This window comes from Nelumbo nucifera, chromosome 1 (genome assembly GCF_055504915.1).
Source record: "Nelumbo nucifera cultivar China Antique chromosome 1, China Antique-T2T, whole genome shotgun sequence".
Lineage (NCBI taxonomy): Eukaryota > Viridiplantae > Streptophyta > Magnoliopsida > Proteales > Nelumbonaceae > Nelumbo > Nelumbo nucifera.
The window spans coordinates 83,751,804-83,764,975 of NC_142649.1; the positions used below are offsets into that span (position 1 = coordinate 83,751,804).

Below are 13,172 nucleotides of genomic sequence, written 5' to 3' on the forward strand. Positions count from 1 at the left end.
AGGTGAAGTTAGAGTACACTCTCCGATTCGGATTCAAGGCGTCGAACAACGAGGGAGAGTATGAGGCGCTAATTGTCGGGCTCAATTTAGCAAAAGAAATGGGAACGAAGCACCTCATTGTCTGTAGTGACTCTCAACCGGTGGTTAACCAAGTCAACGATGACTATGAAGATCGTGACTCGACTATGGCAGCCTACAAAGTCAGTGAGATTCTACCAGGCTTCAATTCTTGCTTCATCAGGCCAATCCCGAGGTTTGAGAACGCTGAGGCCGACGCTTTATCACGACTAGCAAGCACGAGCGACAACACTATGCAAACTGTGTACATAGAGGACCTTCCTCGACCCAGCATTCTCGGGGGGGCAGAAGAGGTCGCTCCTGTGTTGCAAGCGGAACTGAGCTGGATTGACCCGCTCATTGATTATCTGCTCCATGGGACCCTACTTGCAAAGCACAAGGCAACTCGGAGTGTAGAGCGCCAATCAGCCCGATATGTCCTCATAGACTGACGAATGTACAGGAGATCCTTCATGCTCCCCTACCTATGTTGCCTACGACCCTCAGAATCAGATCTCGTACTTCACAATATCCATGAAGGTTTATGCGGAGGACACTTGGGGGGTAGATCCCTCGCCCAAAAGGCATTAAGGTAGAGCTACTACTGGCCCACAATGAAGGAAGACGCACTCGAGCTTGTCAAGAAATGCGATATAGTATGGCGCATGTATACACCCACATTGATGGCCTGACTTGGCTTGACATGCATGTATGTGAAGCATGTGAATCGTATATAGTGCCCACCTCGACAGGATGAGGCTCCACGGTCTGTGCCGAGGTGCCCACCTCAGCCCCAGTGGACTCGCCGCTCCCATCTTGAAGACTATTTAAGCTAAGGCTAGACATGTGAACGGAAAGGACAACGAAATTAAAAAGCAAAGGGAGACAGGCTCACCAAAAGAAGACCGAAGAAAGCAAGACAACCTCGGACCCAGAAATAGTTGACACCAAAATAGGATACTTGAACGCGACCATAAGGACTTTGGATTCACAGATTTGTGGCGAAGAAAATGGACCCTTTGGCCACTATTTATAACCAGTATATCCGGGAATCAACACTCAAGATCAACACGATCCAACAACTCCTAGGAAAACCAGTATATCTGGGAATCACTTCCTAGTTGATCCGAACTGTCAAACATGTCCGACCAACAATACGCCCTCCACATCACCTAGACTTCGTGCCAAATCCACCTAAGCTCGTCATGAACTCCTCGCACCGGGTCAGGACCCCTGGCACAAGGAGTGAGGGGTAATTTGGCACGACCTAGTAAGTAAAGGTCACGTGGACGCAATCTACCTGTAAAATGACAGCTTAGCAAGGGGAGCCTAGTCAGCAGTTTATAGAGTTCGGATGTTCCACCACCTCGGCATAAGGTCACCTCGGCATAATGCCACTTCGGCATAACACCACCTCAGCATAAGGTCACCTCGGCATAAGGTCAACTCGGCATAGAGTCACCTCGGTGCCTAATCAAGTTCGGGGCCCAGGAACCGAAGTGACACGTAATTGATTACAAAAGCTTCCCAGCAGACTCCAAATATCACGGGATCACGCTACGTAACGACAGGCCTTATCCTCTCCCCGCCTGGATCGGGCGGCAACGATAAACTTCATTGACTGATACGTTACTCCCCGACTAAAGCAGAAACGGATCTCATCCACTCAAGCCGCAAATCCCGGAACCGTTTCGGGAGATCCATGATAGCTCAGCTATATAAGGGCATCAATCCCTTTAGGGTCCGGGTACTCGTAATTACTTACATTCAAACTCTCTAGCACTCAAACTTTAGCTCACAACCACAACAAGAATACTGAATTAAGAATCGAAGAGACCTCCCCGGGTCATCCACCCCAGTCACTCTGATCTCAGTTTTGTAGTTTGATCCAGCTCACCACGCGAGTACGCCTAGAAAATCCTCCAGCTAGGAGCTCCCAGATCGTGCATCATCAATTGGTGCCGCCTATGGGAACCAATCAAAAGGCCATCCCAATTCTATTTACAGTCTCGGACTCACTTTCAACCTCAATGGCATCATTCAGCCACAACGAAAAGAGTAGCATGAACATTACTAGGGGGCAAGAGCAGCAGATAGTCGCTCCCCAAGGATCCTCGGTGACCATTGGTCAGTTCACCATTCCTCTGACCGCCTCTAGGGCCCCATCACTGTCTATGCCACACACTACCCAACAGGTGAGTGTCCCGCTCCCCCAGGTGAACGCCATGTTCTTGGAGCCTTCCGTGATTCCCCCTGGGGTCGGGCACTCCCAGTTCAATGACGTCGTCTAGAGCATTCAAACAATGAAGATCCAAATGTAGCAGATCCAACAGTTTCAGCAGTCTATTTTAACTAACAATATCAATAGAAGTTCCTACCACTGCAACCAAGCCAGTCGATAAAGCATCATCAAGGGCAAATCCAGAACCAGAACGTCTGCCAGTCTCCCCCCAACGGGGAGAGAACTTCGCAGGTACCGGTCCCTCCCTCGAGACGGACCCCGTCACGGGGTACAGTAGGCAACCGACGTACTCCTCCTGCTTCCCGAAGAGAGAGCCCAGGGGATAGGCCCGAACCCAACCAGCCCGAGAGGCACAGTCAGCAAGTTTCACATGGAGATCGTCAGCTCGGGGCCCGAGGCACGAGCTCGAGAAGAGACCCCTCGAATCCACGCAACAGCCAACACTGAGCACGCGATGAAGAGGAAGCGGCGAGGAAAATCTCTGAACCACCTCGCCCAACTATTTGGAGTAAGATCGATGCACCTGACAACACAAAGGCTAGCAGTACAAATGCCGCTCCACCAAAGAAGCAGCAAAGGCGACGTCGCAAGACCCGCCATTCATCAGCAAGGAATGATCCACCAGCGAAGCCTAACCATCCAACAGATCAAGGTCGAGAAAGAGAGGAGGTGAGCTCGGGGGCCACAGGAATAACGCCAGCTCTTTTGAGTCGGCCTTCCCACCTATCACCCAAGCTCCTAGTGGCCCCGATGCCGAAAGATTTCAAGGTGCCACATCTAGACAAGTATGACGGGTCCTTTTACCCTAACGATCATGTAGACGCATTCCACTTCCAGATGCATCTCACCGGGGCCGGCGAAGCTTGTATGTGCGTGGCTTTCTCCACCACATTCAGAGGAGTAGTTTGAACCTGGTACAAAAATCTCGCATCGGGTTCCATCAGAAGCTTGGTGCAGGTTGCGAATATGTTTATGGCCCACTTCATCACTAGTAAGAAGTGCCCGAAGTCACAGGAGAGCCTTCTAAACGTGGTGCAGAGGGAAGTAGAGTCAATTCAAAGCTACATCAAGCGCTTCAACGAGACATGCCTGCAGATACCGGACCTTGACCCAACAGTACGTTTCACCGTAGTGCGCAAAGGAATCACCCACAAAGAGTTCAAGTGGCACGCCGTGGCTAACAAGACAAAGAACATCACCGAGTTCCTCAAGTTAGCCGATCAGTTTATCAGCACAAAAGAAGAGATAAACCAAAAAACCGACAACCAGCCAGGAGAAAAGTGGAAGAGAGAGGAAGAAGGAACGAGCAGCAAGAAAAGGAAAAAAAAGCAAGTCCCCCAAGTGAAGAATCAAGTCCCCGAGCTCGACGAGTAAATCCCCCTCGCGAAGTTATAGGTCGGGTGGGCGTTCCAGGACCCCGCTAGTGGAGAGAACAAACTATACACCCCTGAACACGAAGCGAGGAGAGATCCTAATGGCCATCAAAGACTCCTCTAACGTTAGATGGCCACCCAGGCTCCGTTGAGACCCAACAACCTCAGGCACGAGTTGCTGAGCTTCATGGACGCTTACTCCAGCTACAATAAAATTAGGATGGACACAGTTGACCAAGACAAAATTGCTTTTGTATCCGAACTTGGGCTATACTATTATAAAGTTATGCCGTTTGGTTTGAAAAACGCTGGAGCAGCTTTCCAGCGACTTGTAAACAAAATTTTTGAACCTTTGATTGGCAATAAAGTGGAGTGTTACGTTGACAACATGGTCATGAAAACCCGATTTTGTAGATCTTAAACTTACGATTTAGATGTTGTTTTTCAAATTTTAAGGAAATATAATATGAAGTTAAATCCAAATAAATGTGTCTTCGGCATTACGTCGAGCAAGTTCCTCGGTTATATAGTAAACCAACATGGCATCGAAGCAAACCCGGACAAAATCAAAGCTATGCGACCACCCTATAAAGTCAAGGAGGTGCAACGACTAACTGGCCAGGTAGCTGCCTTAAACTGGTTTATGTCTAAATCAGTAGGTCGGTGCCTCCCCTTTTTTAAGGCATTTAAAAAGAATGAGACTTTCGAATGAACCCGACTTGAGGAAGGAGATGTGTTGAAGTTGTACCTCTCCGTGAGTGATGAGGTATTCAGCTCGGTACCAATCAGAGAGGTAGACAGGGTTCAATGACCCATCTACTATGTAAATAAAGTGTTGTAGGATGCAAAAACCAGATACCCCGACATCGAGAAGCTGGCATACGCGTTATTGTAGCAGCTCTAAAATTACGCCCATACTTCCAATCCCATACCATCGTCATCCTTACAGATAGACCTCTGAGGCACATCCTACTTAAGCCCAAGGTGTCCGGGAGATTGACGAAATGGTCCATCGAGCTTAGCGAATACGACATCCAGTTCGAGCCACGGCCAGCAATCATAGCCCAAGTCTTGGTAGACTTCGTAGCAAAATGCACGTTCAGTACACCAGCCCTTGAACTAACTGAGCCCGCTCGCACGTGGGAGGCGTCAACCAGTGCAGCGCCGGTCCCGGTCAGAGCAGTACCGACCTGGGACGAGGAGCCCTAGATTCTCCACGTTGACGACTCATCCAACCAGTGAGGAAGCAGTGCGGGACTGATACTGTACAGCCCAAGCGAGGTGAAGTTAGAGTATGCTCTCCGATTCGGATTCAAGGCGTCGAACAACGAGGCAGAGAATGAGGCGCTAATTGTCGGGCTCAACTTAGCAAAGGAAATGGGAACGAAGCACCTAATTGTCTGCAGCGATTCTCAACTAGTGGTTAACCAAGTCAATATTGACTATGAAGCTCGTGACTCGACTATGGCAGCCTACAAAGTCAGAGAGATTCTACCAAGCTTCAATTCTTGCTTCATCAAGCAAATCCCGAGGTCCAAGAACGCTGAGGCCGACGCTTTATCACGACTAGCAAGCACGAGCGACAACACTATGTGGACTATGTACATAGAGGACCTTCCTCAACCCAGCATTCTCGAGGGGGCAGAAGATGTCTCTCCTGTGTTGCAAGCGGAACCGAGCTGGATTGACCCGCTCATTGATTATCTACTCCACGGGACCCTACCTGTAGAGCGCAATGCAACTCGGAGGGTAGAGCGTCAATCTGCCCGATACGTCCTCATAGATGAATGGCTTTACAGGAGATCCTTCACGTTCCCCTACCTACGCAGTCTACGACCCTCAGAAGTTGATCTCGTACTTCGCGATATCCATGAAGGTTTATGCGGAGGACACTTGGGGGGTAGAGCCCTCGCCCAAAAGGCATTAAGACAGAGCTACTACTGGCCCACAATGAAGGAAGACGCACTCGAGTTTGTCAAGAAATGCGATATAGTATGGCACATGTATACACCCACATTAATGGCTTGACATGCATGTATGTGAAGCATGTGAATAGTATATATTGCCCACCTTGACAGGATGAGGCTCCGCGGTCTGTGCCGAGGTGCCCACCTCAAACCTAGCAGACTCGCCGCCCCCATCTAGAAGACTATCTAAGCTAAGTTTAGACATGCTAACAGAAAGGACAATGAAATCAAAAAGCAAAGGGAGACGGACTTACCAAAAGAAGGCCGAAGAAAGTGAGGCGACCTCGGACCTAGAAATAGCTGACACCGAATAGGGATACTTGAATGCGACCTTAAGGACTTTGGATTTGCAGATTTGTGGTGAAGAAAATGGGCCCTTTGGCCCCTATTTATAACCAGTATATCCGGGAATCAACGATCAAGATTGACACGATCTAACAGCTCCTAGGAAAACCGGTTGCACGCCTCCCGAGGTTGAAATCAGTTTAGCGTGCGTTTTGATGTCTGCGAAGACTATAATCGGCTTGACGTCCGCGCGTACCTAATATGCGATCTGGGTCACTTCCTAGTTGAGCCGAATTGTCGAACAGGTCTGACCAATGATTCGCCCTCCACATCACCTGGACTTCGTGCCAAATCCACCTAGGCTCGTCATGAACTCCCCGCGCCGGGTCAAGACCCTTGGTACAAGGAGTGGGGGACAATTGATGAGGGGTAATTTGGCATGACCTAGTAAGTAAAGGTCACGTGGACCCAATATGCCCATAGAATGACAACTCAGCAAGGGGAGCCTAGTCAGTAGTTTACAGAGTTCGGATGTTCCACCACCTCGGCATAAGGTCACCTCGGCATAATGCCACTTCAGCATAACACCACCTCAGCATAAAGTCACCTCGGCATAGAGTCACCTCGACGCCTAATCAAGTTCAGGGCCCAGGAACCGAAGTGACACGTAATCAATTCCGGAAGCTTCCTAGCAGTCTCTGAATATCACGGGATCACGTCGTGTAACGGTAGGCCTTATCCTCTCCCCGCCCGGATCGGGCGGCGACGATAAACTTCATTGACTGATATGTTACTCCCCGACTAAAGCAGAAACGGATCTCATCCACTCAAGCCGCAGATCCCGGAACCGTTTCGGGAGATCCATGATAGCTCAGCTATATAAGGGCATCAATCCCTCCAAGGTCTAGGTACGCGCGATTACTTACATTCAAACTCTCTAGCACTCAAACTTTAGCTCGCAACCACAACAAGAATACTGACTTAAGCATCGGAGTGACATCCCCGGGTCATCCACCCCAGTCATTCTGATCCCTATTTTGCAGTTTGATCCAGCTCACCACGTAAGTACGCCAGGCAATCCTCGAGCTAGGAGTTCCTAGATCGCACATCATCATTTACCATCATTGCAAAATTGTAAGAAATTTTGTGAAGAAAATCAATTATTATATTAATAAAATAGGTGGCCTTTAATTTGTAATTTCTGCACATTAAACAAAAATAGGTTTTAATTAAATTTCTTACCAGAAAAGCCCATAACAAAAAACTAGTTTCTCTATATTAAAAAGAGTTCGTTGCTTACAAGTGGAGATGAGGCTGCACACAATGGACCCTTTTTCTTCAATTCAAAAATTAGTCTCTATTATTGGTAAGCAATCCAAAAGTTAGTTAATTATAACCCAACTAACATCCTTATATGTAATTGTACCCACAACTCCACCTTGTTTCTTCTATATAATTAACTACTAAATTACTTATTAATTAGTAACAATTGGATAAAATTTGCAAATGGATCAATTAGCTAATTAGTTCTTGCTTGTTCATCACATTACTCTATTCTTATATGTTAAAGGGGATGCTAGCTTAAGGTTCTGGCCATGCCGTGATTGCTCTGCAACAAATAGTCCCCACTCCCCACTGGATGACAATGGAAAATACTTTCTGAATTATTTTCTTTAATAAAAATAGATAAATGGCCTAAGGGATTTGGTACTAGTTTAGCTATTGCCTTAACAGAGATGGGTTTGCTAAATTTGTTGATAGAAAACTTACAAAATTGCTAAGCATCCAGCACTGTCCCCACCCCAGATCAGTTTACTACTTTGAATAATACAATTTGTTGTAAAACTACCAAAGTGCTCTTAAATTTGTTTTAATATCCTTTCTCATTTTGCATTTTTCTTATGTATCAAATCCTCTAACAGGCATGACTAGCTCTTGCTTCTTCATAGTTTTCTATTGTTGTTTTGCCGTGAAGGAATGCCTACATATGACGTGTTATCTGCATATCTTCTCAGTGTTGAAGTTTAAATGTGTTGTTGGAATTAAATCGATTGCCAACTTTATTTATTGATAATATGAATCAAGACAAACCTGTTTGGTGGGCATCATTGGTTTGTGAAATCTTAGGCAATACTATAAAAACGGGAAGCAGAACCTGCTCTAGACTGGGGCTGGGCCAGCCTGAGTGGTGACTGTTGAGGACCATTTTTTAGGCCTTCCACTCTGCAAATTCAGATTGTCCAAAATGTGCCTTGGAAAGTCAGAAAGCAACAATCATGATAGCCTATTTAGCTAGAGACCTGCCCAAGGGGTGGCTTTTTGGGAATGGCCTGAGATTGTCTTTAGTATATTTCATTTGGCCGGGAGAAGGGAAAGGACAAGGAGGTGTGAGGTGAGAGGGAGGGGGGGTGTCATTTTGGTGGTTCAGCTGAACCCTGCCGAGCTGATTTGAGCGTCAAGGGAAACCCAAGCTTGTTTTTTTGTTTTGGAGAAGGAAATCATACAGATTGGTTGGATACCCCCTTGGCATTAGAACTATTTTTCTTGGTTTCTAATCATTTGGGATTAGCTAGTAAGAATAAACAATTTCTCATATTCATTTCTTAGGAATCAATGATTTCGAACCACTTGGTTTTTTTTTTTAAAGCATTTAGTAAGAACAATGCTGAGCAGTGTTTTCAACCCCTTTTTATTTGATTCGATTTGGTTTTGCTAATATCTGGGATTTGCTCAAAATCCATTGGCTTGATCAACAACTGTCCGACCCAGTTGTGAACTGTTGACCCATTTTATCCGGATGGTCGAACCTGGTGACCTGCAACCTCTCGAGGCAAAAATGGATCAGCAGGTAGGTTTTTAAAACATTGATGATGGAGTGGCATTTTATGTGTTCCCTCAGGGTTTCAAATAAATTAACACATTTGGAATTTCTATATTACTAGCAAGAACACGTCCATGCCATATCAGAAATTGGAGAATCCCCAAATTGTTTCCTCTCATCACCAACCCTTTCTATCTCTCTCTATAATCTAATCAGATTCACATCGAAATTTATGAATGATCTGTCTCCGACCCTTCGACAGCCACAATGAAGCAATGATGTAAGTGATAGTTTGTTGGATTTGGGTTCCTTTCTCCCTCCCTGACCTACACTCACAATGAAAATTAAATCTCGATGGTCCATGGATCGGTTCTTGGTGGCTTGAAGCCGAATCAAAGAAACCCAAAATCTGTTTCTGTGGAATCAATCTTCAATAGTCGCGTACTGAAGCTAATTAAGCGATAATCCATCTGGGGGCCAAACAAGTTGGCAATGGATTGCATGGGAGGGAGGACTACATCATCAGCTTCACCCCCACGCCTGGTAGGGACATTCCCTCCACCAGACCTTTTATTTCTGTCCAACCTATCGCATTCTTGTACATTCTTCAGTTTCTGCAAGTGATGATCCGTGAATATATATATAGTGGGACCGACCAATCACTTGATAGGAAGTTTCACCCTAACGAATCTATCAGTCTATCACATTCCAAGAAATTTTCAATATCAAATGCTAACTCAACAACAGTAGTGACCGTAGCTTCTCAGGAAAATTGACTCTAAAATGTCATTTTCAGGAAGGAACTGGATGAAGCTTGGCTACAGAAACTGGGTGTTGATTCTGCACTCTGGGTCTGTCCTACCAATCCGCGCCTGGATATGAAAACACAAATTCAATGACTTTTGAACGAGCTCTAGAGTCTTGGATATGGAGTCTGGAGCTCAATTACTGTCAACAGAGAAATTAAATGATGTCATTATCCAGCAGGATAGAGGTTCGGTCCCTTGTTCAGCTGAGATATTATGATTTATAGAGACAAATTGGCCATTGTCGATAACAGAATGTCAATCAGCTAAGCCAGCTGAGACGAGACCATGACTCAAGCATGAATTTATTATACTCGAGCTTGCCCTTCTTCTCCCAAAAAAAAAAAAAAAAAGGAACATTTGAATATTTTATAAATTAAGTTCCAACTTGATGCAGACAAGAGAGGAAAAACAAGACGATCGATGATGAAGAAAGCTAAGACAAATTCAACGGGGAAGCTTCTTGTTAGTTTCTTCACCAATTTATGTGAATTTGGTTTCTTTAAAACGATGAACAGTACTATTCTATTTATTAAATATATTTGCGTGTTTAACAAGACTATATTGTCTCGATTTGCTTGAATTATCTCCATGGAGACTAAAAAGCTTTGAAATATAGGTTACAAGATTGTGAGGTTTGGTTGTTATTCTCTAACACGCTCTCACACAAAAACACATCAGGCTTGAAGTGTGGACAAGCACAGTTACATCCATATCTTGTAATTTAATTAACTATAAATGGGGTGGAAAATACTCCGTCAAACAAACTCTAATACTATCTCAAGAAACTATTCAACTTAAAAGCTTAAACTGTTAGGTGAGATCCATGATTAGGTTTTTATTCTCTAACGCTGTTTCTTGATATAATGCACTTGGTGCCAAGAGTTAGAATGCTGTAGGAAAAAAAAAAAAAAAGAGAATTTAAGAAGCAGAATTGACTGATTTAGCCATGCTTCATGGGGAATAAGTCATTTTTCTTATGTCTTCTTATCCATCTATATTAAGAGACAGAAAGAAGGATAATTCCTTTGCGTGTCTTCTTGTGCAATCCCATGTGAGGAGATGTCATCTTCTGTATGCAGAATTGCATTTCCTTTGCAACACTAATTGATGGACTGATAACACAAGAAAAGATACAACGTAGATTGGTTTACCTTTATTCATAGAGATGTCTCTTTTTTTGAACGAGGCAAATCCAACAATTGGCAAATAGAGAAACAAAAACAGAGCAACTCAAGAGATTTAACATGGTTCGGCCTTATACAAGACCTCAATAAAATTTTCTTTTCAGGTTTTTCTCCACAAATGTGTCATGAAATATGCCACAAACAAAAATTCAAAATACAAACTCAGTAGCTTCTAAAATCTATTGAAACTTGAAACCAATTCTCAGTCGGCCAAAAGTGAGATTCTTTTATAACCCCAAACCACCCCCCTCCGGCCCTCCCCCCATCTAGATGGTGTTAGACTTTTCTAGTTTGTTATCCATCCACTTTCAAACAAACTATGCTCTATACCGTGCTACTTTTCGAGCTTTCCCCAAGTGATTCTGGCTACTGGAAGCTTCATCTTCTTTCTCAATCATTCAATATAAAACAAGGGCTCTGTTGGAAACGTGGCAGGGAAACATGTGGAGCCCTACTGAATAATAGATTTCTTGAGCAAAGCTGCACCCTATACATAAACCAGCCCCTCACACAAAAGGAGCTTTGGGATTTACTAATTACTACAATGAAAGGTCTTACATTAAGTTTCTCACATGTGATTTAAACATCATGTACTACATAAAAATACAATATAGGGGTCAATATAGAAGATGTAGATATTTATTACAATATAATGTTGATACCTGCCTTGACTTCACATCCAGGCAAGGATGTAAATGGATCGAATTTGAATTGAATCAAGCAATACTGAATTTGAATCCGATTAGAAAATTTGATATCCAAATTCGATTTGATATTGACAGATATTGAAAATTAATATTCAAATTTCACCAATTAATTATTTTAAAATATTTAAATATATAAATAGTTTATTTATATAAATATATAAATTATTTATGTAATTTAATTATTATATATATATATAAATTATATAAAACATTTAAATATTTTATATATTATATAAAATTAAATAATTGGTCGAATCGGATATTAGTCAAATAGAATCAGATCATATCCGCATTTGAATCGATTATATTGAATCTCGAATTCAAAATTGGATTTTCGAATTCCATTAACACCCCTACATCCAAGTCATAAAAATTAGATCAAAATATTTCCATAGTACAGCATCACATAATATACAATGTTCATGCTTTTAAGGGGTAATCTAAATATTTTAGTTTTTAAATCTAATAACCATGTTAAAACATTTAAAAGAGTATAATGAGAAAAATTCAAAATCTAAATGTCTTTTCATCTTTTATTATTCTTCTATTTTTAATTGCGCAGATGTATGGTACATGCCCTTTCACTAATTTTTGTAAAACTAAAAGTTTAGAAGTTAAAAGAGACTCAAGGAAAACCAAAAGTTAAAAAAGATTATGAGTCCCAACTACTTAAAAGTGTATAGCTAAGATGATATACACAAAGCTATAAACTATAATGATTATAATGAGATTAAGTTTATAAATAATAATATGAAAACTTTGGTAAATGATTAAAGAAGCTAAGGGAATTGATTAAGATATCAAAAGGTCCTCTTTGGATATATTCTAAGGAAGTTGAGTATGAAAGCTACTTTAAAATATAAATTGATAAGTTTATAGATTAGAAAAGAGATTCCCCCTTGATAATTATTAATTTAGAGAAAGCATATGATAGGGATACTAGAAAAGTCAATTGGTGGATTTAGAAGTAGGAAAAAGGAGCTTTCAAGATACATATTGGTATCATTTGTATGAAAAAATAACCAACGTCCAAGAGAATTAGAAGTTAGATCTCCTAGTAACAAGGGATTTACACCAAAGGTCATCCCTAGCTTCATATCTTTTTTTGCATTAGTCTTGGATGAACAAACTAGACATAAAAAAGAAAAGAAAAAAAAGGTCTCATCACGATGTGGATTGTATGTTCATGATACGGTATTAATTGATAAAACCAAAGCTTAATCTGAATGAAAGGCTAGAACAATATAAATATGTAAACTGATTTGACCAGCATGGTTTTTATGGAATAGAGTTTCAAACAATTAAGAAAGATATTGAAAAAAAAAAGTGTTGCTAAGATGAAAATGCATGGATGAATGACAAAAAAAAAAAAAAAATAGAGTATCAAGACTACCTCCATTTGAGGACCAAGGAATGTTAACTAAAATAGTAAAATGGTTTAGTTATGTACACGTAGGGATTAAAATATCAATATGATACATTTGATACAGGGTATATCATATTGGTATCAATATGTCCAGATACATTTGGATACACTAATACACAAATTTTTAAAAAGGTTTAAACCATCCCAGCCCTCTTCCCCAACCCCTTTGATCATTATAAAAAAAATAAATAAATAAAAATAAAAAAAAACTAAATATTGACCATACCGATATGCACCGATACTCATATTTGGATAAAAACGTATAAAATTTTTAATCCTTATGCACAAATAGATCAATGAG

The 13,172-nt window shown here is 42.2% G+C and overlaps 1 protein-coding gene across 1 annotated transcript; it reads left to right on the forward strand.

Moving 5' to 3' along the window:
- The first annotated feature begins 5,049 nt into the window (after positions 1-5,049).
- LOC148803499 (uncharacterized) lies at positions 5,050-5,700 on the forward strand. Its single transcript, XM_088896346.1, has one exon. The coding sequence runs from the start codon at positions 5,050-5,052 to the stop codon at positions 5,698-5,700; it is 651 nt and encodes a 216-aa protein (XP_088752472.1).
- Positions 5,701-13,172: the final 7,472 nt, after the last annotated feature.

Excerpts from the sequence above, each read along its gene's own strand:
- LOC148803499 (XM_088896346.1), top strand. The coding sequence starts at position 5,050 with ATGGGAACGAAGCACCTAATTGTCTGCAGCGATTCTCAACTAGTGGTT.